General features: G+C 36.0%; 4 protein-coding genes across 4 annotated transcripts; all 4 read left to right on the top strand.

Moving 5' to 3' along the window:
* Positions 1-626: 626 nt before the first annotated feature.
* Positions 627-9,347, top strand: LOC138781920 (uncharacterized). Its single transcript, XM_069956796.1, has 4 exons — positions 627-3,038; positions 3,692-3,698; positions 6,325-8,642; positions 9,279-9,347. The coding sequence occupies exons 1-4, from the start codon at positions 627-629 to the stop codon at positions 9,345-9,347; spliced, it is 4,806 nt and encodes a 1,601-aa protein (XP_069812897.1).
* Positions 9,348-10,605: 1,258 nt separating this feature from the next.
* Positions 10,606-15,322, top strand: LOC138781904 (protocadherin gamma-B1-like). Its single transcript, XM_069956794.1, has 2 exons — positions 10,606-13,005; positions 15,266-15,322. The coding sequence occupies exons 1-2, from the start codon at positions 10,606-10,608 to the stop codon at positions 15,320-15,322; spliced, it is 2,457 nt and encodes an 818-aa protein (XP_069812895.1).
* A 978-nt stretch (positions 15,323-16,300) lies between these two features.
* On the top strand, positions 16,301-18,736 carry LOC138781888 (protocadherin gamma-B1-like). The gene has a single exon (XM_069956793.1). It carries the CDS (start codon positions 16,301-16,303, stop codon positions 18,734-18,736), a length of 2,436 nt encoding a protein of 811 aa, XP_069812894.1.
* Positions 18,737-23,470: 4,734 nt separating this feature from the next.
* Positions 23,471-25,897, top strand: LOC138781872 (protocadherin gamma-B1-like). Its single transcript, XM_069956792.1, has one exon. The coding sequence runs from the start codon at positions 23,471-23,473 to the stop codon at positions 25,895-25,897; it is 2,427 nt and encodes an 808-aa protein (XP_069812893.1).
* Positions 25,898-26,446: the final 549 nt, after the last annotated feature.

Below are 26,446 nucleotides of genomic sequence, written 5' to 3'. Positions count from 1 at the left end.
TTACACAATACTAGCAATACAGGTTAAATTTTTGTCAATGTTACATTCTGACTTCTGAAAATGACAATCCAAATAAAGCTAGATTTTAATGTACTGTAAATAACATTACATACCATAACAGATAATATATTACAAGAAGATTTTATAACTGTAGAAAAATGTATATATAATATAAACATAACAATTGTTAAGATATAATTATAATAATCATGATCAGCAATGAAAAATATTTACACAGTAGTACAAATTCTGCTGTAGATTCTTCTGAGATTATAGTGAAAATACTGTAATGACAAAGTACAATGCTAAATCAAGAAAAAATTATCTATACTATACTAATTTATATTAAAACATTGATATAAAATCTTTACTAAAAGCCTAAAATATTTACTGTATTTAGTAACCGCAGTTCCTTAGTTTCACCTCCGAGCGCCGCTGTTTAACCAATAAGGAACAGAATGGAAACCATTCTTTTTATTATTCCTAAAAACACTGCACATCAGCAAGAGAAGGTACAGCCATTTTTAGATTCTGTCTTTATATATTTCAAGATATTTTTTTACTCTATTTCCATACATTTTACTACTGGATTAAAAGTATTTTCCAAAGAGCTAAGACTGACTGCAATGGATCAACAAGAACACAAAGGACTCAGATGGCAAGTAACCATTTCTATCTTATTTTCCTGGCTGTGTCATTCAGTCTCTGGTCAGATTCATTATTCCATTGTAGAAGAAATGAGGAAAGACTCTGTTATAGCAAATATTGCAGATGACCTTGGATTAGATATTAAGCAGCTTTCCTCTAGAAAACTGAGGATTGTATCCAGAGCTTCAGAGAGATATTTCTATGTCAGTCTAGAAACTGGAAATCTATATATAAAGGACAGGATAGACAGAGAGACATTGTGTGGGACAGAAGCTTCCTGTTACTTAACATTTGATGCTGTAATTGAGGCACCTTTTAATATTTTCAAGGTGAAAGTGGAAATTCAGGATATAAATGACAACTCTCCATATTTTTTTCATGACAAATTTATTTTAGAGATTATCGAATTTACATTGCCAGGAGCAAGGTTTGTGTTACAGAATGCAGAAGATCCAGATATTGGCAGTAATTCAGTGCAGACTTACAAGCTCAGTGACAACCCATTTTTCAGCCTTGGTGAAAGTATTAATCCAGATGAAAGTAAATCACCTGAACTGGTTCTAGAGAAACCTTTAGATCGAGAGATGCAAAGTATTCATGAATTATTTCTTACAGCTATAGATGGAGGAAATCCTCTAAGATCTGGAACTTCTAAGATTAAAGTCATTGTTACTGATGGCAATGATAATGCTCCAATATTTAGCGATCAATTATATAAAGTCTCTCTTAAAGAAACCATTCCAGTTAACTCCACAGTCCTTATAGTAAATGCGACTGACATAGATGAAGGAGTCAATGCACAGATCACTTATTCATTCAGTAAAAAATCAGGAAATATCCATCATACAGGATTTTTTAGTATTCACCCAATAAAGGGTGAAATAAAAACTGAAAGATTTTTGGATTTTGAGGAAACCAAAACTTATGAACTCTCTGTACAAGCAAAGGATGGAGGAGGTCTTGTTGGCCATGCCAAAATATTGGTAGAAGTGAAGGATGAAAATGACAATGCCCCAGATATATCAATTACCTCTCTATCTACCCCTATTCCAGAGGATTCTGAACCTGGAACAATGATAGCGCTAATTGAAGTCCATGATCAGGATTCAGGAGAAAATGGAGACATTGACTGTCACATTATAGAAGATGTCCCATTTAATTTATTGCTGTCATCTGATAAATACTACAGAATTGTGTCAGGAACTACATTAGATAGAGAAAAGCTTTCAATGTATAACATTACCATCATAGCTACTGATAGGGGATCTACTCCACTGTCTAGTAAAAGAATTATTACATTGGAAATATCAGATATCAATGATAACCCACCAATGTTTGACAAATCTACTTATGTAGTGTATGTGCCAGAGAACAATTTACCAGGAGCATCAATATTCAGTATACACGCCTCAGATCCTGATACTGGAGACAATGCTAAAATAATTTACTCAATTTCCAGCACCATTACAGAAAATCTATCAATGTCATCTTATCTCTCCATCAATATAGAGACTGGGGTTTTCTATGCACAACGATCATTTGACTATGAACAAAACAAGGAGTTTACAATAGAAATTACAGCTACAGACAATGGATCCCCATCTCTGAGCAGTAACGCTACACTTATTATCCATATAGTGGATCAGAATGATAATGCACCAAAGATCTTGTACCCATCTTCAGATATCGGTGGGTCGGCTGTGTTTGAGATGGTGCCTTTTGCCTCTGAGCCCGGTTCCTTAATCACTAAGGTGGTGGCGGTGGATGCAGATTCTGGACACAATTCTTGGCTTTCTTACCACTTTTTACAAGTTTCAGACCCAAATCATTTTGTCATAAGTGAGCACACAGGTGAGATCAGAACATTGCACAGTTTTCAGGAAAAAGACATGTCGAATTATAAGATTTTTGTGATGGTGAAGGACAATGGGAACCCTTCTCTCTCAGCTACAACCACCTTAAGTCTAATTATTGCAGATGACTTTCAACAGGTTGTTCCTAAACTCAAGAACCAACCAAAAGAAGAAGAAACTCAGAACAACTTACAGTTATACTTAGTGGTCGCTCTGGCACTTATTTCCTTGCTTTTTATAATAACTGTGATGGTGGTCATTATATCAAAGTGTAAGCAGCCCAAACCCTCAGCAGCCTTCTCTTCTCTCACCACAAATCTGTATCCACCAATTGATCCCAGGACATTCTCCATGTATAGTGATGCATCATTACCTTTTCCGTATTCATACAATGTCTGTGTGGCGTTAGATTCTGCTGAGGGCGACTTTACTTACATGAATCCCAATGGAAATGTTCCTGTGGAAAACCTGATGGATGCTGATAATGCAGAACAAGGATCTGAATGTATTACAGAAGCTTCTCCAATCCCCGACCAGGTGAGATTTTAGACTGTATAATTGTTATATGAGGTTTGGTAATGTAAGTATTTAAAGTATATAAGGTCTTTTTTAAAAGTGTGTCTTCAGACAGTTGTAGTCACATTTTCAGATGTATTCTTTTTGGACATATAATGATCTATGGCCATATATTTATATCTGGTAATGTAGATTTAACTAAATTAGTTTACAGAGTAGCCAAAAGTCCTCTGTTGGGCCCATGCTCTGACACAGTTATGGGATGGTGCATCAGAAGACAATCCCTTTTGGAGCTGATTTTGGAGTAATTCAAATATCCATGCACATAATATGTATCAATAGATCAGTACTTGTTTAACCTATATATGCTATATGTCACCTCCCAGACATGCAGGATGTCAAGTTGTTTTTTTTTTTTTTTTTTTTATTAGTTTGACATAGTTTTGTCTCTATGTATTAAAGGGAAACTATGTAATCTGTTTTTAGCTCCCTATAATCCACAGTGCATCATTCCCCCAAGCCACTGATTCACTTTAGCCCAGCCTGTCCCTTCTAATTAATATCAGCAGAGTGGGCTGGCTGGGGCAGACGGGGGAGGGTCCATGCCCCCAGTGAACAATTTTGACATATTTGCATATGAATTAAACTCTAAATATTGTGAAAACTGTGCCCAGGATGAAGGTAAAAAAAAACTTTCCTTCATTTACAGTGCTTTGTGACCTATAGGGATTACATATTTTTTTCCCTTTAAGGCTTCGATAAATTTGTGCGGAAGTCTTTTCAGACATTTCAGTTACTGATGTCATAGGTATGAATCAGTCGAGAGAGATTCCACAAACCATTCCCCCCCACTGATCCTGAAAAAGTGTGGAGTATTGGGTATGAGCAGTATAGGGCTCTTGTATAGGAGCAATATATGGGCTTCTTGTTCTTTTATAGCTAATTGTCAATAATGACGTGAAAATTCTAGAGTCTTGTTCTTATGACTGGTAAATCTATTTGCTCTGGTACATCTTCATCCATCACGTATATAAAGCTAAAAGTTTAATTTGCACAGTCCCACCCATGCATTAAAAAGAAACGTAGGGAAATGCTCTTTTTTAAGCAGAGATGTCCACATATATGCAAAAAAGAGAAACAAGAGTCCTAAAACCTAAGGAGGCATTTAAACTGTGTTAGGCTAGGTTCACACCGCGGTAAAAAAAGGCAGTTTTTCAATGCATTGTGTGCATTGGACGTTCGTCCTCCCATTGACTTCAATGCATTGCCATTGTGGTCAGTTAAATCGTGGCAAAAACGGTCATTATTTTTAATATAAAAATGGCCTTTTTTGACGTTGTGTGAACCTAGCCTTATTGTGTAAGTTATGCATAGGAATAACCATGACCTGGACCATATACACTACCTATACAGACTGTGTAAAGTACATGATAGAGATGGACTGGACCAGCTTACTGCAACAGTAATAGAGTCATGGTAGAGAATGACAGCAGCATTACTAATCCAATACCTGATTGCTGAGCGGCCTCCTGACCCACTAAATGTCTCTGTCATGTAAAGTAAAAGATATTGATGCTGCTCTGTGTGTCAGGAGGTTTCTCAAGCAGTGAACAATTGAAGAGGCTTAATCACATTTCAGTTACTTGACGGTGGCTTCAAAACCTTGGATATGGTCATAGTCATGTGACCAGCCACAGTCCTTTACATGTTTTAGGTCACATGACTGTAAACTCTTCAAAGGTCCTTAAGCCACTATGTGCTGCTATGAGATAATTTTGGGCAGGATTTTCTGTACTGAACAGACGGCTAGTGATATCTGTGAAGCTTGTCGCTGGTATATCCCCATGCAGCCTTCTGGAGGGGAGTTATGTGTTTATTTCAATATTGTGCAATGAATTAACTTATGGTTACTTCACACCTCTATCTGAGGGTACTTCCATACTTTAGTAATGCCAGTCACATGTATAAAGTGGTGGACTTCCTAATGCAAACCCCTGATATGAACCTATGATGAATGCCACTTAGTGACACACGTTTGTGCTATTTCATCCAGAAAATTCCAATGGATTCCATCAAAATCAATGGCAAGCATTTGGTCTATAATAGGTTAATATTTTTTTAGCCATTTACCTCATACACCATGACCTATTCTGGCAGTTATGGTAAACAACACTGTTAAACACAGCGAAGCCAGTCTTACTCTGGAGAACTAACAAGAAGGCCCACAGGCATCACCTTATCCTGACAAACCATCAAGCAAGATACTAAGGGGGAGATTTATCAAACTGGTGTAAAGTAGAATTGTCTTAGTTGCCCCTAGCAACCAATCAGATTCCACTTTTAATTTTTTAAAGAATCTGTAAGGAATGAAAAAAGTGGAATCTGATTGGTTGCTAGGAGCAAGTGAGACAATTCTACTTTACAACAATTTGATAAATCTTCCCCTAACTTTTAATTCAATAAATGGTAGATAGAAGACTAAAGCAAATGAAGTTATGCTGTTGTAAAATATTTCTTCCGTCATTTACCATAATTTTGCTGTACTTTTACCTATGTCGGGCACCTAACCACGTCTTAGCCACATCATGTGAACCTATGCTTAACCTTTAGGTTTGAAAGGGGGGATTTGGGGCACAAAGCTGAATATTGACCCCTGGGGCCTGTGTTTTTTTTTTTTTTATAAGGGAGGTGGGGGGATGCTCAATATTTATAGTATAATTTTGATAGCATTTGTCTTGTGTCTTTACCTCTATTACTGTTTATACAAGCTTTTCTGGATTTAACAGCTTTTCTGGAATTAAATGTGTTTATCATTTATTGTTATGAAATATGACAATGAAGTTTACTGAAGAAAAAAAAATATATATATATATATAAATATATATATATATATATATATATATATATATATAGCAAAAAAACAACAAACAAAAAAAACATATAAATGGTAGGGAAAATGTAGTTTTGTAAACTTTTCATAAAAATAAAATTAAGGAGATTGCAATTCTGTATTTTCACCTCTGAGCGCCGCTGTTTGACCAGTAAGGAGAGAAATGCAGCACTGGATTATCCACTGGTATTTTCCTCTGCCACAAAGATTGCTGATCTACAGAAAGAAGCACAGCCATTTTCTGGATTCAGAACATTTATTTTATTTAACAGTTATATTGGATGACAAAGCTGAACTGGATATTTTATGGGGAATAATACATGAACATAGGTAAAATGGAACATCCTATAAAGGGCTGCACAGGACTCAGATGGCAAGTAACCATTTCTATCTTATTTTCCTGGCTGTGTCATTCAGTCTCTGGTCAGATTCATTATTCCATTGTAGAAGAAATGAGGAAAGACTCTGTTATAGCAAATATTGCAGATGACCTTGGATTAGATATTAAGCAGCTCTCATCTAGAAAACTGAGGATTGTATCCAGAGCATCAAAAAAATATTTCTATGTGAACAAGGATAATGGAAATTTGTATGTTAAGGACAGAATAGACAGGGAGACATTGTGTGGAAGATCAGCCTCCTGTTATCTGAGCTTTGATGCTGTGATTGAGAATCCTTTTAATAATTTTAAATTTAAAGTTGAAATTCAAGATGTAAATGATAATTCCCCACAATTTTCTCATGATAAAACTATTTTAGATGTAATTGAACTCACAGTGATAGGAACTAAATTTGCCTTGAGAAGTGCAGAAGATCCAGATATTGGTAGTAATTCAGTGCAGACATACAGGCTCAGTGAGAATCAGTATTTTACACTTATTGAGAACATCAGAACAGATGGGAGTAAATTTCCTGAACTTGTTTTAGAGAAACCTTTAGATCGAGAGACCCAAGACATTCATGCATTAATACTAACATCAATGGATGGAGGAAATCCTGTTAGGTCTGGTACAACATTACTAAAGATATTTGTAACAGATGCCAATGACAATGCACCTATATTTACTCAAGATATGTATAAAGTCTCCTTAAAGGAAAACATTCCAGTCAATTCTACGGTGATCATATTAAATGCTACAGACAGTGATGAAGGAGTCAATGCACAGATCACATATACCTTAAACATCCCTCATCCGGGAATATTTAGAATTAAACCAAATACTGGTGAAATAAAGATAATTGGTAATATGGATTTTGAACTGACACAGAATTATGAACTGTCTGTTGAGGCGAAGGATGGTGGAGGCCTTGTCACTCATTGTAAAGTATTAATAGAAGTCATAGATGAGAATGACAATGCTCCTGATATATCTATCACTTCATTATCTACTCCTATTCCTGAGGATTCTGCACCTGGGACAATGATCGCTCTGATTGAAGTTCATGATCAAGATTCTGGAGATAATGCAGATGTAGACTGTTACATTCTAGAAGATGTTCCCTTTAGTTTATTATCTTCAGACACTTACTATAGACTTGTTTTAAAAACAGCTATAGATAGAGAGAAAACGCCTTCTTATAATATCACCATTATTGCTGCAGATAAAGGATCACTCCCTCTTTCCAGTACACAGGGTCTTAGATTAGACATTTCAGATATCAATGACAATCCACCATTGTTTTCCAAGTCTTCTTATATGGCTTATGTGCCAGAGAACAATTTACCAGGAGCTTCAATATTCAGTATACAAGCCTCAGATCCTGATACTGGAGACAATGCTAAAATAATTTACTCAATTTCCAGCACCATTACAGAAAATCTGTCAATGTCATCTTATCTCTCCATCAATATAGAGACTGGAGTTTTCTATGCACAACGATCATTTGACTATGAACAGAACAAGGAGTTTATAATAGAAATTACAGCTACAGACAATGGATTCCCGTGTCTGAGCAGTAACGCTACACTTATTATTCATATAGTGGATCAGAATGATAATGCCCCAAAGATCTTGTACCCATCACCAGATATCGGTGGGTCGGCTGTGTTTGAGATGGTGCCTTTCGCCTCTGAGCCCGGTTCCTTAATCACTAAGGTGGTGGCGGTGGATGCAGATTCTGGACACAATTCTTGGCTTTCTTACCACTTTTTACAAGTGTCAGACCCAAATCATTTTGTGATAAGTGAGCACACAGGTGAGATCAGAACATTGCGGGGCTTTCAGGAAAAGGATATATTGAATTGCAAGATGGTGGTGATGGTGAAGGACAATGGAAATCCTTTTCTATCAGCTACAACATCCTTAAGTCTGATTATTGCAGATGACTTCCAACAGGTTGTTCCTAAACTCAACAACCAACCAAAAGAAGAAGAAACTCAAAATAACTTACAGTTATACTTAGTTGTTGCTCTGGGACTTATCTCCTTGCTTTTTATAATAACTGTGATGGTGGTCATTATATCAAAGTGTAAGCAGCCCAAACCCTCAGCAGCCTTCTCTTCTCTCACCACAAATCTGTATCCTCCAATTGATCCCAGGACATTCTCCATGTATAGTGATGGATCATTACCTTTCCCTTATTCTTACAATGTCTGTGTAGCGTTAGATTCTGCTGAGGGCGACTTTACTTACATGAATCCCAATGGAAATGTTCCTGTGGAAAACCTAATGGATGCTGATAATGCAGAACAAGGATCTGAATCTATTAAAGAAGCTTCTTCACAGCCTGACCAGGTAAGACTTTGTACCTCTCTGCCCACTGTATGAATTTCTATAAAATATATATTTTTTAAATTCTACCATTGGGCCCATACTTGGTTCTGTTTATTATGTGTACTTATGTAACTATGATTTCAATGTATTGGTGGTATAAGGATTCAAATTTCAAGAACAGATTTTATGAGGAAATAATAAAATATTATGGTGACTAATCATACTATTCACTACCACTACATGTTTTTATTGATAGAGAATAGGTCAATGTAATTAATAAAATTCATCAACGCACCAGATTAAAATTTTGGAAACTATAGACACTTGGTATTATGTGTAAGCATATAGTAAATGAGGATTAAAGCTATTTCAGGTCATTATTCTAATTGAAAATGTAATGTTTCTTAAGGCTTCCCCTGTGCAGTCTTGAAATTGAATGTTCAGTTTACTCTAAGTGGGTGGAGCCTAACCTCTGTGATCTCTCCCATATACAGCAAACATGCAGTGTACTCCCATATGTCTTCCAAGCACAAACTTAGAAGCAGCAGTAGCATGGAGGAAATTACAGAGCAGTACTGGACACTTATTAATTAATGCAGTGCTTGTTTCAAGTCTATTGCTTATTGAATTATTGCTACTTTTAATGTCCATTTATAGAATAAGAGTGTGGTCTCTGATGTCACTTACTGGACAAAACATCCATACAAGTCAATGTCTGACATTTAAGGGCCCTAAAACACAAACAAGGTTTATGAAAGCCAAGCTTGAAACTCTTCCAAAAGTGAAATTAACCTATCTGTACTATAGACAGCTGAGTTCTGAGTTGTTGTTGGGTTTTTTTTGTACTACAGAGGAGGGTGATGGCTCGCTAAATATAAGTCTTTGTAATGGGTCTAAAGGAGTAATGTTTCTCCATGAGGAGAACAAAGAGAAAAGGATATGAAAAGTAACTCTCTTCTAGAAGATCTTGTTTTTTGGCGCCTCCTATTAGAATTATCACTCCTGGTTTTGGTTGGAAAAAAAACTGACAGAAATGCTATGTGTGAACATAGCCATAATGAGTATTCTAAGGCTATAATATCCTAATTTACAAGCTCATGTACTGGGTTGGGAAAAGTGATTACCTTGTCTAGGTATATAAAAAGTCTGTAAAAAAAAAACAACAACAACAACAGCTTACTGGTAAAAGTTTATTAGTGTAAAAAATCCTTAAAAACAACAAGAAGCACTCTTGTCTAGCTGGAGAAAAAGATGTTAAAGATCTCCAATAAGGACAAGCCTTCTTTACCATGATTACTGTGCATCTTTAGAATAGACAACCTTTTCACACAAGTAACAAATTACAGTTTTGAAAGGTATCATCTAATTTTTTAGACTATAATATGAGAAACATATATGTAAATGTTTAGAATTATTTTTTTACTATTCACATCTTATCACTATTTTGGATCGGAAGAAAATATTTTCAATTTTTAGGGCAGATAGTTTAATGCTTTATGGGTTTTTTAGTATCCACTGTCTCGGTTCTTGTTCTTTTAGTTAGTGTTTTAAAAGACTTTGATTTATACTTTAATAAAACTGCATTTATAATATAATATCACTTCAGTGATAATAAACAGAAATGAAAGGTGCTTATATTTTTAAAAATGCAACAGCTTTAATATAAAGAATTTTACCATTTGAAATTTATATTTCACACACCAATTAATGGAGATTGCAATACTATATTTTTACCTCTGAGCGCCGCTGTTTAACCAGTAAGGAGAAAAATGCAGAACTGGAAATTCACTGGTATTTTCCTCTGTCACATCCATTGCTGATCTGCAAAAAGAACCACAGCCATTTTCTGGATTTTCCTGGACACAGAGATAAGGAATAGGATACAATTTAACAAGAGAATTAAAGATTTCTTTTTAAACATTTGCACTGGAGGACTACATTTTACTGGATATTATATTGGAAATAATCATACAGGAGGGATAAGATGGAACCTACAAAGGGCTACAAAGGAACAAGCTGGCAAGTAAAATATGTCTTATATTTCTATCTTTGTTATTCAGTCTCTGGTCAGATTCATTATTCCATTGTAGAAGAAATGAGGAAAGACTCTGTTATAGCAAATATTGCAGATGACCTTGGATTAGATATTAAGCAGCTCTCATCTAGAAAACTGAGGATTGTATCCAGAGCTTCAGAGAGATATTTCTATGTAAACAAGGATAATGGAAATCTCTGTGTAAAGGACAGGATAGACAGAGAGACATTATGTGGGGCAGAAGCTTCATGTGTCTTAACATTTGATGTTGTGATTGAAAATCCTTTTAGTAACTTTAAGATCAAGGTTGACATTCAGGATATAAATGATAATTCTCCACAATTCTATCATGATAAAATTACTTTAGAAATACTGGAACTGACATCAACAGGGGCAAGATTTACTTTACAAAATGCAGAAGATCCAGACATTGGTAGTAATTCAGTGCAGGCATACAGGCTCAGTGAGAATCAGCATTTTATACTAAATGAGAATATCAGAACAGATGGCAGTGTATTTCCAGAGCTTGTTCTAGAGAAACCATTAGATCGGGAGACTCAAGACATTCATGAAATAATACTAACAGCATTTGATAGAGGAAATCCTATTAGGTCTGGTACAACATTACTAAAGATAATTATTACAGATGCCAATGACAATGCCCCTGTATTTACTCAAGATATGTATAAGATCGTCATAAAAGAAAACATCCCAGTTAATTCAACAGTGATCATATTAAATGCTACAGACAGTGATGAAGGGATCAATGCACAGATCACATATTCTTTTATTAAAACATCTGTGAATGTCCATCACACAGGAATATTTAGTATTATGCCAAATACTGGTGAAATCAAGATCAATGGGAACTTAGATTTTGAAAAAACAAAGAATTATGAATTGTCTGTACAAGCAAAGGATGGCGGAGGCCTTGTGGCTCATTGTAAAGTGCTGATAGAAGTTATAGATGAGAATGACAATGCTCCTGAGATAACTGTCACATCCTTAATTTACCATTTATCTGAGGATTCTGCACCTGGGACAATGATCGCTCTGATTGAAGTTCATGATCAAGATTCTGGAGATAATGCAGACATAGACTGCTACATTCTAGAAGATGTTCCCTTTGATTTATTGTCTTCAGACACATACTATAGACTTGTTCTAAAGACTACTTTAGATAGAGAAAAAACACCTTCTTATAATATCACCATTATCGCTACTGATAGTGGATCTCCTCCTCTTTCCCATATGCAGGGTCTTAGACTAGAAATAACAGATGTCAATGATAACCCACCAATCTTTGCCAAATTAACATATGTAGCTTATGTGCCAGAGAACAATTTACCAGGAGCTTCAATATTCAGTATACAAGCCTCAGATCCTGATACTGGAGACAATGCTAAAATAATTTATTCGATTTCCAGCACTGTTACAGAAACTGTATCCATGTCATCTTATCTCTCCATCAATATAGAGACTGGAGTTTTCTATGCACAACGATCATTTGACTATGAAGAGAACAAGGAGTTTATAATAGAAGTCACAGCCACAGACAATGGATTCCCGTCTCTGAGCAGTAACGCTACACTTATTATTCATATAGTGGATCAGAATGATAATGCACCAAAGATCTTGTACCCATCTCCAGATATCGGTGGGTCGGCTGTGTTTGAGATGGTGCCTTTCGCCTCTGAGCCCGGTTCCTTAATCACTAAGGTGGTGGCGGTGGATGCAGACTCTGGACACAATTCTTGGCTCTCTTACCACTTTTTACAAGTGTCAGACCCAAATCATTTTGTGATAAGTGAGCACACAGGTGAGATCAGAACATTGCGGGGCTTTCAGGAAAAGGATATGCTGAACTACAAGGTAGTGGTGATGGTGAAGGACAATGGAAACCCTTCTCTCTCAGCTACAACCACCTTAAGTCTGATTATTGCAGATGACTTCCAACAGGCTGTTCCCAAACTCAACAACCAACCAAAAGAAGAAGAAACTCAGAACAACTTACAGTTATACTTAGTGGTTGCTCTGGCACTTATTTCCTTGTTTTTTATAATAACTGTGATGGTGGTCATTATATCAAAGTGTAAGCAGCCCAAACCCTCAGCAGCCTTCTCTTCTCTCACCACAAATCTGTATCCTCCAATTGATCCCAGGACATTCTCCATGTATAGTGATGCGTCATTACCTTTTCCGTATTCATACAATGTCTGTGTGGCGTTAGATTCTGCTGAGGGCGATTTTACTTACATAAATCCCAATGGATATGTTCCTGTGGAAAACCTGATGGATGCTGATAATGCAGAACAAGCATCGGAATGTATTAAGGAAGCTTCTGACCAGGTGAGATTTTAGACCTTTAAACAGAATTGATAATGTTCTTCAAAATTTTGACATTGTAACTTTTGGAAGTTATGTTCATACCCTGATTTCTGTTTGCTCAATGATTTATTGTGTGTGGTAGTTTTGCCTAATAAGAGTCTTTGAAGATTCCTTGGTGGTCCCAGTGTGTGTTTGCATTATTAGCAGCATTTTGGGGGAAAATATTTAGCTAAATATTCTATTTGTTTGTTTTAGTCCTCGCCTATACAGATATGTATCTTATTTTTTCTTTTCTTTTTTGCATATTCTACACATAAATATACTTCTGGAAAATCTGAAGAGATAAAGGCTCAGATCTGTCTAAGACAAATGTCAGACAAATTTTATGTCTCAGACACGACGATTCGGAACTACAGTTTTTTTTAATTTTATATCAGGTGACATATAATTAAGTAAATTTTTCTCCCTGTAGGACTGGCACCAAACATACATTCTATCTGTTAGAGATGCTCATGAGGGAATTTATCAAAGGTTTATGCTTTGGTTTGAGAAAAATCTGTGGTTTTTTTCCTTTGATATCCTTTATGATAGCCACAACAGTTTTTACTCACTGGGCAGAGCTTTGTGTAGAGGAGTAGTAGTCTCCTGCACTGGGTAGATGTATTGCAACTAACCCAGAGAGCATGCAACAGCTGTAGCTTAAATTTATGCCAGTATAGAGTATTCATACCCTGATAATTCATTAGAATGAGCCAGGAAAAGTGTATACTAAGCATGTTGGACTATGTACCTCCATTGCCAAGATGAGGGTTAATAGAATCTTCGTCACAGCTTTTATAGGCAAAAACTTGTAAAACAAGTTGATTCTAACAGACTTCATATTCTTCCAATATTCCAGTTGTTAAGATAGTGGTGTAAGAACAAAGATAACTAGGTGCATAAAATAATAATAATAAAAAGATAACAAAAAGATAAGAGTTTCAGTACTAAAAAAATGCATTCCTTAGAATAGGTGTCCAACTCTTCTTTATCTTTACAGCTTACCTTTAATCTTTCCTTCCTGTCTGGTGGAGTCCCAATGTTTCATACTACGTGCTGAGTTGTTCTGTTACATTTATTTTGAAGTTTATTTTAGGTTTGTGTATTTCTGAAAAGATCAATCACATGTAATATTAACTTATGTATTATTCCTTATATGTATACACTTACTGTATGTCTTTGAGACCAGCAACTCTATCAGATTAGCAGTAACTTTTCCTAATTTTCTATTGCTTTCACTTCAAAACATGATGTGAAAGTTATGTATGCTATGAGACTACCATTTTTCACAAGAACATGGGTTTATGACACTCTTTCACTAAGTCTATGCACTGTGTCTAGATGTGGACCAAAAAGCTTTCATAAGAAATTGGAATTCTTAACCAAACTAAAGGAAAAGTAAGGGTGGACACATCTATTTTTTGACAGAATCAACTAACTTAAATTTCTTTCATAAAGCAACAAACCCTCTCATACAAATATATTATATGTCACATTTGTAATCTTAGATATTCATCAAAGTAGTAGAATAAGCTAACAAAACTGTAATTTGTTGAAAACTATTGGAGCAGTCAACATTCTTTACTTCTATTTATGAGACACAAACCATTCCTTATTATTTTCTGTATTTCAGATAGGTTTTTATTACTTTGCTTATCCAGTAGCCCTAGTCTTCTATATTTACCCATACACTGGGCAGGATGGCACGTTTCATGGACCTTGTACTCTGATGCATATTTATAGAGCTATGGTTCTTAATCCTATGGTTTCTCTGAAAACTGCTACCTACACCTCAAAAAATGTTTCATGATGTGTCCAAAAAAACTACAATGTTGTCTAATAAAACATCAGCTATTTCGTGGTGAGTTGCATTTGCCCTGATCTGGTCGAGTATTTTGTAGTATGCCACTGCCCACAACATACATCTCTGTTCTTTACTAGCTTCATGCCCACCTGATGTGCAATGCCTGCTCAGCCAGATCCCCTCTAGTCACATTTATGAAGATAAATGAGGCAGTTATTTGCCAATGGTCTTGCCTACAAAAACTAAAATAATAAATATTTGCTTGTCACATTTCTTAATTTTGTCATAGAGCTATCCCTACCACAGCATGTAGCATCACCATACCACTCCCAAGCTGCCATGCTCATTAGTACTAGCTTTGTATTTGGCTTTTGTAAGATTCACTATAGGATTTCTACTTCCATGGTATAAAATCATTTTTAAATTTTGGTCTTGAAGATGCCCACCTTTGTAGGTGCCTTTGATGGCCCTGTAGATGTTGCTTCTTGCACTTGACCTGGCATTAGTCTATGTATATAAGTAGACACATTTTACTCTTCCCACTGGATATTCCCCACAGATCCTTTCATCTCTTTCTGGTAGAGTCCTAATGTTTCATACTGTATTCTGGATTGCTCTGAGGTCTGTTATAGGGACAGGCAAGTATGAAAGAATCTATTACCTTACCAGTTTATTTTCTTATATTTGTAAAATGTATTTCTTATGTATTATTCTTTATATGTACACGCTTAGGTTCCAGTTATATTTAGCCCATTATGTTATTCTTACTTTATATTGCAGCCTTCTAGTTCTCAAACATTTTACCCAGTTAACCATTTACAATACAATAGACATTTGCTATATTATTGGTATGACCCCAAAATATTCTCTTGATAGTGTTGTGATACACCTTCAGATGAGCACATATTATTATTATTTTTATTTTTTTACATTTCCTGACAAACTATAACATCTTGCTTTGTGCTTTTATATATGTGTCCTGCATACTCTGCTTCCATTTCCTGTTTTCTATCTACATTTTATTATTAAAAGGGGAAGAAAGTGATAAATATATTTTTCTGTTATTGAGTATTCTTAACACCCATTTTATGCTAGTTAAAAAAAGAAAAACTTATCAGCATTAAATTACAATATATAAAATCAATTTAAAAAACATAAATATAAGTTAAAAAAAATAGATTTATACTATCATTTGAAGACATTGTAGTTCAGTATTTTCACCTCTGAGCGCCGCTGTTTAACCAGTAAGAAGAGAAATGCAGCACTGAAAATCCACTGGTATTTTCCTCTGCTTTAAACATTGCTGATCTGCAGACACAGAGACACAGCCATTTTCTGGATTCTAATGATAACAGAGATAGGAAACAATTTTAAAAAAAGAAAATTAGAGATACTATGAAAATTATTTTATTTAACAATTGCTTTGAATGATAAAACCTTACTGGATATTCTACTGGAAATAAATCCTTGAGGATGGACAAGATGAAAGCTTCTCTATGGAGCTGCAAAGGACTCAGATGGCAAGTAACCATTTCTATCTTATTTTCCTGGCTGTGTCATTCAGTCTCTGGTCAGATTCATTATTCCATTGTAGAAGAAATGAGGAAAGACTCTGTTATAGCAAATATTGCAGATGACCTTGGATTAGATATTAATCAGCTCTCATCTAGAAAACTGAGGATTGTATCCAGAGCTTCAGAGAGATATTTCAATGTAAATGTAGATAATGGAAATCTATATATTAAGGACAGGATAGATAGAGAGACATTGTGTGGGGCAGAAGCTTCATGTTTCCTAACCTTTGATGCTGTGGTTGAAAATCCATTAAACATTTTTAAAATCAAAGTGGACATTCAGGATATAAATGATAATTCTCCACAGTTCTATCATGATGAAATGACTTTAGAAATACTGGAATTGACATCAACAGGGGCAAGATTTGCTTTACAAAGTGCAGAGGATCTAGACATTGGTAGTAATTCAGTGCAGGAATACAGGCTCAGTGAGAATCAGTATTTTACACTCACAGAGGATGTTAGAGCAGATGGCAGTGTATTTCCAGAGCTTGTTCTAGAGAAACCATTAGATCGAGAGACTCAAGACATTCATAAAATAACACTAACAGCATTGGATGGAGGAAATCCTATCAGTTCCGGTACAACATTATTAAAGATAATTGTTACAGATGCCAATGACAATGCTCCTAGATTTACTCAAGATATGTATAAAGTCTCCTTAAAGGAAAACATCCCAGTTAATTTCACAGTGATCAGGTTAGATGCTACAGACAGTGATGAAGGGGTCAATGCACAGATCACATATTCTTTTATCAAAACACCTGGGACTTTACATAACACTGAAATGTTTAGTATTATACCAAATACTGGTGAAATCAAGATCAATGGAAACTTAGATTTTGAAGTAACGAAGAATTATGAATTGTCTGTACAAGCAAAAGACGGAGGAGGCCTTGTGGCTCATTGTAAGGTGCTGATAGAAGTCATAGATGAGAATGACAATGCTCCAGAGATATCTATTACTTCATTATCTTCTCCTATTCCTGAGGATTCTGCACCTGGGACAATGATCGCTCTGATTGAAGTTCATGATCAAGATTCTGGAGACAATGCAGATGTAGACTGTCAAATTCTTGAAAATGTTCCCTTTAATTTATTATCATTAGAAAATTACTATAAACTTGTTTTAAAAACTTTTATAGATAGAGAGAAAACATCTTCTTATAATGTAACTATTATTGCTATAGACAGAGGATCCCCACCTCTTTCAACTATAAGAAGCATTAGACTAGATATTTCAGATGTCAATGATAACCCACCAATATTTGCCAAATCTACTTATGTGGCTTATGTGCCAGAGAACAATTTACCAGGAGCTTATATATTCAGTATGCAAGCCACAGATTCTGATACTGGAGACAATGCTAAAATAATTTACTCAATTTCCAGCACCATTACAGAAACTGTATCCATGTCTTCTTATCTCTCCATCAATATAGAGACTGGAGTTTTCTATGCACAAAGATCATTTGACTATGAACAGAACAAGGAGTTTATAATAGAAATTACAGCTACAGACAATGGATCCCCGTCTCTGAGCAGTAACGCTACACTTATTATCCATATAGTAGATCAGAATGATAATGCACCAAAGATCTTGTACCCATCACCAGATATCGGTGGGTCGGCTGTGTTTGAGATGGTGCCTTTCGCCTCTGAGCCCGGTTCCTTAATCACTAAGGTGGTAGCGGTGGATGCAGATTCTGGACACAATTCTTGGCTTTCTTACCACTTTTTACAAGTGTCAGACCCAAATCATTTTGTGATAAGTGAGCACACAGGTGAGATCAGAACATTGCGGGGCTTCCAGGAAAAGGATATGGTGAATTGCAAGGTAGTGGTGATGGTGATGGACAATGGGAACCCCTCTCTCTCAGCTACAACCACCTTAAGTCTGATTATTGCAGATGACTTCCAACAGGTTGTTCCTAAACTCAACAACCAACCAAAAGAAGCAGAAACTCAGAACAACTTACAGTTATACTTAGTGGTTGCTCTGGGATTTATTTCCTTGTTTTTTATAATAACTGTGATGGTGGTCATTATATCAAAGTGTAAGCAGCCCAAACCCTCAGCAGCCTTCTCTTCTCTCACCACAAATCTGTATCCTCCAATTGATCCCAGGACATTCTCCATGTATAGTGATGCATCATTACCTTTTCCGTATTCATACAATGTCTGTGTGGCGTTAGATTCTGCTGAGGGCGACTTTACTTACATGAATCCCAATGGAAATGTTCCTGTGGAAAACCTGCTTGATGCTGATAATGCAGAACAAGGATCTGAATCTATCACAGAAGCTTCTCCAATCCCCGACCAGGTGAGATTTTAGGCCTTTAGTTTTAATGTATTATGATCTTTAAAATATCAACGTTTTAACTTTCAGAATCTCATCTTTATTTATAAAATTTAGTTTATACTTTGATACATATTTTCTAAATAATAATTTACTGTTTTATGGTACTTTTGCCCGTTAAGACTTGCTTGTGATCCTAGTATGACTGGTGATCCTAGTATGTTTGTTTTATTTGCAGCATTTCTGGGGGAGGGGGTGTATTTAACTAAATACTATGTATTCTTCTAATTTTTTGTAATTTACCCATATACAGATATGTGTGCCTTAGCTGAAAATAATTGACATTATCATTATTTTGACACCCAACGTCCCTGATTTTATACACTGTGTGCATTAGATCTCCATCATTCCATAGACTTCAATGCATTGCATTGAATTCAATTAAATCGTGGCGGTAACTTTCATCCCTTTAATTAGAAAGGCAGACACCTTTTCTCTTTTTTTTTGTTGTTGTGTAAACATAGCCTAAGGCTCCGTGCACACGGAGAAAAAGTGACGGAATTCCACGGCGCAATTGTCTGCCCGGGAATGCCGCCAGCCTCCGTGTCCTAATGACACTCTATGGGAGGCTCGCACCCTGCATGTCTCGATGCTGAAGAATGAACATGTTTATTCTTTAGCGCAAAGAGACGCTGAGAGATGCGGCGTGCTAGCCTTCCATAGAGTGTCATTATGCCACTTTTGCTCCGTGTGCATAAAGCCTTATGTTGAGAAAAAGACACATGTCCATCAAGAGAAACCAAAGAAGGGGATGGATAAAGAGGAAGCAAATGGATAGATGGATAACTTCTATATTATTATTTCAATATCTATCTATATCAGTTTTGCATTCTTTGTAACCCAAGTATAAATTTCATCTGTTACATGTATTCATGGTCAGGGATTCAATGGATTATGCCCTATTATTTTCCAAAGTTGATGTTTACCTTTATATGATAATTGCACAATTTTACAGATATTGGACAAGATTTACTTTTACCAGAGAACTAGCATAAGTTGTAGCTTATTTAACTATGCAGTGCACTGACAGCCTTGAATGTCCATTGTTGTCTCCTCTTAATCAATTAAAAATGAATATTGCCCACAGCTCAGCTAAAGATTGGATTAACAAACAGTGGCCTTTAGTATATAAGGGACATTGTGTAAACCATTTTAATGTGATATGCAAGATTTGACTTAGATGGTACTGAGCACTTGAGAAAGTTTCACCCCTTTTCCAGAAAGTGAATAGGATCTTTGTCACAATTTGCTTACCAGAATTCTAAGAAAACTAGTCTTTTCTAATATTCTAATGTTCCAGTTGTTAAGATAACAGTATGAAATTAAGTATAAGAAGGTACAAAAAATGGATAAAAAGTATAAAAAAAATTTCCAACTTGTATGTGTCAATTTCTTAATTCTTCATAAAAAATTTTATCTTTAAACGTTATTGTTTTCCGGCTAGGCACCATGTTTTTATAGTTTTATAGTACAGTTGAAAAAAGGCACATATCCATATAGTTTTACCAAGGAGTGGAAAAGATTGATAAAGAGAAGGTGCACAATCTGCACTATATAAGATTTGTTGTTTCTTAATTCCGAAATATATTGATAAGGTATGGGAGACTACAGTTTTGTTGTTTTTTTTGTTTTTTTTTACAAGAACATGTGTTTATGGCACTCTCACTAATAACTATTGTGTCTATGTGTGGAGACCCAGTTATTGTTATGGCAATGAACCTTTTAAGTGTTTTAATAGAATGACATATTGAAGTGAGAAGAGAAACTCAGATACTTAACTAAAAGCAAGGTAACGGTGGACATAAGTGTACAGTATATTTTAACAAATTTTAACAGAAAAAGTCGTATATACAAAAATGGTGTTTTGAGGATTATTGGAGCACTTTTATTGATGAAAAACACAATCCATTTCTCATCATTTTCTGATGATAAGGTTTACTGGCTACTAATATCCAAATTTAGTAGCCCTAGTCCACCATATTTACGAATGCAATGTGGATGATGGCATGTCTATGGCAGCTTGTGCTCAGATGCACTGATGTACTGCAATACTTCTTAGTCAGATCCTCTCCATTCACATTCATGAAGGTAAATGAGGCAGTCATATTCCAACGATCATGCCTATAAAACTAAAATATCTGCCTGACACGTTGCTTCAGAGGTCTCCACCACATGTACCATCATACCTCTTGTTAAAATGCTGTAATTTTTAATCCTATATAATTAAGATCATTTTTAGCACTGGGCTTCAGCTTACAATTAATCTTAACCATCACTGCCTGATGGGTAAGGAGCCCAAACTTTTCTTGTTACCTTTGTTATTCTTGTAAAAGTATTAGGTATTAGCAGGTATTAGGAGGGGAGCTATCACACATCTATACACCAGATATTATGATTTAATTACTTTCTGACCTCCTCTGGACTGGATGTGTTTTAACATAGCATCCTGTCATAATTTTACAGTCATTCAATAAAGCAATTTTGGATTGGATTTGTCCTTATTGTTGGTTCTGTAGTGATGATGGGAAACTTGTCCAAATTTTCATCCCATGTGCTGGGGTGTCTTGTTACCTTTGTTATTCTTGAAAGCATATTAGTGTTGAGCAGGTATGTTCTATCAAGCATGGGCCTCAGGTCAAAAAGCGAGTCTCCTCCCCGCATGTATGATGCCTTTAATTAGCCATTAAACATGGGGGCAGGCCTGGCACATCCTGGTATGCTGTAGCAAAATTGGCTACTGGCATAGCAGGGATTGGACGGCCAAATCAGGTGAACTTGGTCTATAGAGTCCTGGATCACCTGATGCTCCACTCAGATGTCATCTATCAGGCAGGGAGAGATGCTAGAAGAGGGACAATGTTAGGAAGCGGGCAGGCCAGTAGCCCATGAAAACCCACAAATCCTTTTCAGGACTATTAATCTCCTTGTGTGACACAAAAAAAAAATAAGAAAAATTTCATCTGACATTAACTATACAAATATACTGGTACTGGTATACAGAGACTATACGAAGATCTAAACAGCCAACTTATGTGTTCTGGTATGCTAACAGCATATATACCAGGTGTTTAATAAACTCCTGTTGGCATCATAGTAAGTAATGCAGCAACTAGGGAGTTTTGAGGTGACCATACACCTTCAAAAACTGACGGACATACTGTTGTTTGGCCCGCCACTCATTCTCAGTTATTGAAGGTGAATGGTCACTTTTAGATACATCCATACGTTCTTCCTCTGCTGATCCAATTCTACGTCCATTGTGTTTCAGGTGAACCAGACCTTGTTAAATAATCTAGTCTCCTATTGACCTAAATGGGCTTCCTTACTCACTCATTACTATTGAGGTATCCATAATCTTCCAAGTTTATTTGCTTCCTTTTGGGCACCTAAACACATTGGGGGAGATTTATTAAACATGGTGTAAAGTTAAACTGGCTCAGTTGCCCCTAGCAGCCAATCAGATCTCCCCCATTATCTGTTCTAATGTTTAATCTCTCCAACATATGTACTAGGTTAAAAATTTTATTCACCTTGGAATTACTATTTGTTATATTATTACCCTAATATATCCTTCTAGTCTATTGTGTTACGATGCTCTTCCAGATATAAAAAAAAGTTTTTATCTTGCTATTTTGCATTGTGCATATATATATATATATATATATATATATATATATACACAGTGGTACCTTGGTTTAAGAGTAACTTGGTTTAAGAGCATTTTGGTTTAAGAGCTCACAGTTTTTCAAAATTGTGACTTGGTTTAAGAGTATTGCTTTGGTTTAAGAGCTCCCTGTGCTGGGTGGGAGGGCGAGTAGTGGAGGGGCATGGTCTGCCTAGCGGGGTCTATAGCACTGTACTCTGACCCAGGAAGTCTGCCTCACCTTCCAAATCATAGCAGATCCACTTCAGGCTGGGGCTTGCATCAGGGGACAGGTCTGTGGAGGTAATCTCCTTATAGCTGTTACCCCTCTCTCCCCGGACAGAGAGTGCTGCATGTATGTGCCCACATATGTCCTGCTCATTCCTTCTTGCTCCCTGCAGTCTCTGTCAGCCCTTGTGTTTCCCATCCTCTCCATTACTGTACAGTAACTTATAATATCACATATTCTGCTGTTTCTGAATGTTTGTTTCATCTGTTTTACATGTTATTCAGAATAATAAATCATTATTTTTGGGGTGTGGAACCAATTGTCTGCATTTCTATGATTTCTTATGGGAACATTTGCTTTGGTTTAAGAGTGGATTTGGATTACAAGCACGGTCCCGGAACGAATGATGCTCGTAATCCAAGGCACCACTATATATATATATATATATATATATATATATATATGTGCTCTATACTCCAGTTAATTGTAGTTAAACATATAATAAAGATCAACATTATTTAAGCATTAAAACAAATGTGTATATATATTTAGAGTACTATTATTAAAGGACATTGTAGTTCAGTATTTTCACCTCTGAGCGCCGCTGTTTAACCAGTAAGGAGAAAAATGCAGAACTGGAAATCCACTGGTATTTTCCTCTGTCACAAACATTGCTGATCTGCAGAAAGAACCACAGCCATTTTCTCAATTCTCCTGATCACAGACAAAGGGATACAATTTAAAAAGAAAATTACAGATACATTTTCTTTAATATTTGCACTGGATGACAAAGGTTTTCTGGATACTTTGCTGAAAATATATATTAAGGATGGAAAGGATGGCACCTTCTATACTGGTCTGCAAAGGACTCAGATGGCAAGTAACCATTTCTATCTTATTTTCCTGGCTGTGTCATTCAGTCTCTGGTCAGATTCATTATTCCATTGTAGAAGAAATGAGGAAAGACTCTGTTATAGCAAATATTGCAGATGACCTTGGATTAGATATTAATCAGCTCTCATCGAGAAAACTGAGGATTGTATCCAGAGCTTCAGAGAGATATTTCTATGTAAATGTAGGTAATGGAAATCTATATATTAAGGACAGGATAGACAGGGAGACATTGTGTGGGACAGAAGCTTCTTGCTACCTAACATTTGATGCTGTGGTTGAAAATCCATTAAATATTTTTAAGACCAAAGTTGACATTCAGGATATAAATGATAATTCTCCACAGTTCTATTATGATAAAATCCCCTTAGAAATACTGGAACTGACATCACCTGGTGCTAGATTTGCATTACAAAATGCAGAAGATCCAGACATTGGTAGTAATTCAGTGCAGACATATAAGCTCAGTGAGAATCAGTATTTTACACTCACAGAGAATGTTAGAACAGATGGGAGTGTATTTCCAGAACTTGTTTTAGAAAAACCAATAGATCGAGAGACACAAGACATTCATGAATTAATACTAACAGCTTTGGATGGAGGAAATCCGATAAAGTCTGGTACAACACTGATAAAAATAATTGTTACTGATGCCAATGACAATGCTCCTGTATTTAGTCAAGATATGTATAAAGTCTCCTTAAAGGAAAACATCCCAGTTAATTCTACAGTGATCATATTAAATGCTACAGACAGTGATGAAGGGGTCAATGCACAGATCACATATTCATTTATTAAAACATCTGGGAATCTCCATAATGCTGAAAGGTTTAGTATTATCCCATCTACTGGTGGAATCAAGATCAATGGAAACTTAGATTTTGAATATACAAAGAATTATGAATTGTCTGTACAAGCAAAAGATGGCGGAGGCCTTGGAGCCCATTGTAAAGTTCTGATAGAAGTTATAGATGAGAATGACAATGCTCCAGAGATATCTATCACTTCATTATCTAGTCCTATTCCTGAGGATTCTGCACCTGGGACAATGATCGCTCTGATTGAAGTTCATGATCAAGATTCTGGAGATAATGCTGGTGTGGACTGCTACATTCTAGAAGATGTTCCCTTTAATTTATTAGCATTAGATAATTACTATAAACTTGTTTTAAAAAGTACTATAGATAGAGAGAAAACATCTTCTTACAATATAACTATTATCGCTTCAGACAGAGGATCCCCACCTCTTTCAACGAGAAGGAGCATTAGACTGGTTATTTCAGACGTCAATGACAATCCACCAATATTTGCCAAGTCTGCCTATGTGGCTTATGTGCCAGAGAACAATTTACCAGGAGCTTCAATATTCAGTATACAAGCCTCAGATCCTGATACTGGAGACAATGCTAAAATAATTTACTCAATTTCTAGCACCATTACAGAAAATCTATCCATGTCATCTTATCTCTCCATCAATATAGAGACTGGAGTTTTCTATGCACAATGGTCATTTGACTATGAAAAGAACAAAGAGTTTATAATAGAAATTACAGCTACAGACAATGGATCCCCATCTCTGAGCAGTAACGCTACACTTATTATCCATATAGTGGATCAGAATGATAATGCACCAAAGATCTTGTACCCATCTCCAGATATCGGTGGGTCGGCTGTGTTTGAGATGGTGCCTTTTGCCTCTGAGCCCGGTTCTTTAATCACTAAGGTGGTAGCGGTGGATGCAGATTCTGGACACAATTCTTGGCTTTCTTACCACTTTTTACAAGTGTCAGACCCAAATCATTTTGTCATAAGTGAGCACACAGGTGAGATCAGAACATTGCACAGTTTTCAGGAAAAAGACATGTCGAATTATAAGATTTTTGTGATGGTGAAGGACAATGGGAACCCTTGTCTTTCAGCTACAACCACTTTAAGTCTAATTATTGCAGATGACTTTCAACAGGTTGTTCCTAAACTCAACAACCAACCAAAAGAAGAAGAAACTCAGAACAACTTACAGTTATACTTAGTTGTTGCTCTGGGACTTATCTCCTTGCTTTTTATAATAACTGTGATGGTGGTCATTATATCAAAGTATAAGCAGCCCAAACCCTCAGCAGCCTTCTCTTCTCTCACCACAAATCTGTATCCTCCAATTGATCCCAGGACATTCTCCATGTATAGTGATGGATCATTACCTTTCCCTTATTCTTACAATGTCTGTGTAGCGTTAGATTCTGCTGAGGGCGACTTTACTTACATGAATCCCAATGGAAATGTTCCTGTGAAAAACCTGCTTGATGCTGATAATGCAGAACAAGGATCTGAATGTATTAAAGAAGCTTTTTCAAACCCCGACCAGGTGAGATTTTAGGCCTTTAAACCTAATTGATGATGTTTTTTTTTATGTACTGACATGGTACTTTCCAAATCTCATATTTATCTTAATAAGTATTGTCCATGTCTTGATATCTATCTTCTAAGTAATGGTTTGGTTTCTGTCAATTTAATTTGAAAAGCTTAGTATGGTCATATTGCCCAAAAAGAGTTCTAGACAACATTTCTGTGGGCCCAGTACATGTGTTTGTATTGTTTGAAGCATTTCTGTGAAAATTGTTAAACAAAATACTGCAGCCCAGATGTATCATGGCTTTTGCATGTTTCTTGGATGAATGTACTCATTTTGCGCCTTTTTTTTTACTGGCATGTATTGTGGAAGGGGTTATATGAATGACATATATGTTTTATATGTGATTTTTTTTTATTATTTACCTACTGTAACTGAATGCAAAGCAGTTTTTTTAGACTGTGCAGTTGTATTAGACTTATTTATTGTTGCTCAAAATGTAAAAATTGTGCAAAATGTTTGCACAGCCATTTGCCTCCTCCAGACCAGACATAAAACTTATACCTGTTTAAGTTT

The sequence above is a fragment of the Dendropsophus ebraccatus genome, chromosome 1 (genome assembly GCF_027789765.1).
Source record: "Dendropsophus ebraccatus isolate aDenEbr1 chromosome 1, aDenEbr1.pat, whole genome shotgun sequence".
Lineage (NCBI taxonomy): Eukaryota > Metazoa > Chordata > Amphibia > Anura > Hylidae > Dendropsophus > Dendropsophus ebraccatus.
Note: the sequence above shows the minus strand (reverse complement) of the source record. Positions and strands in the feature narration are given on the sequence as shown.

Coding starts and splice junctions, on each gene's coding strand:
- LOC138781920 (XM_069956796.1), top strand. CDS start 627: ATGGATCAACAAGAACACAAAGGACTCAGATGGCAAGTAACCATTTCT. Junction 8,643..9,278: donor CTTCTTCACAGCCTGACCAG/GTAAGACTTTGT, acceptor GTCCATTTATAG/AATAAGAGTGTGGTCTCTGA.
- LOC138781872 (XM_069956792.1), top strand. CDS start 23,471: ATGGCACCTTCTATACTGGTCTGCAAAGGACTCAGATGGCAAGTAACC.
- LOC138781888 (XM_069956793.1), top strand. CDS start 16,301: ATGGACAAGATGAAAGCTTCTCTATGGAGCTGCAAAGGACTCAGATGG.
- LOC138781904 (XM_069956794.1), top strand. CDS start 10,606: ATGGAACCTACAAAGGGCTACAAAGGAACAAGCTGGCAAGTAAAATAT. Junction 13,006..15,265: donor TTAAGGAAGCTTCTGACCAG/GTGAGATTTTAG, acceptor TTGGTCTTGAAG/ATGCCCACCTTTGTAGGTGC.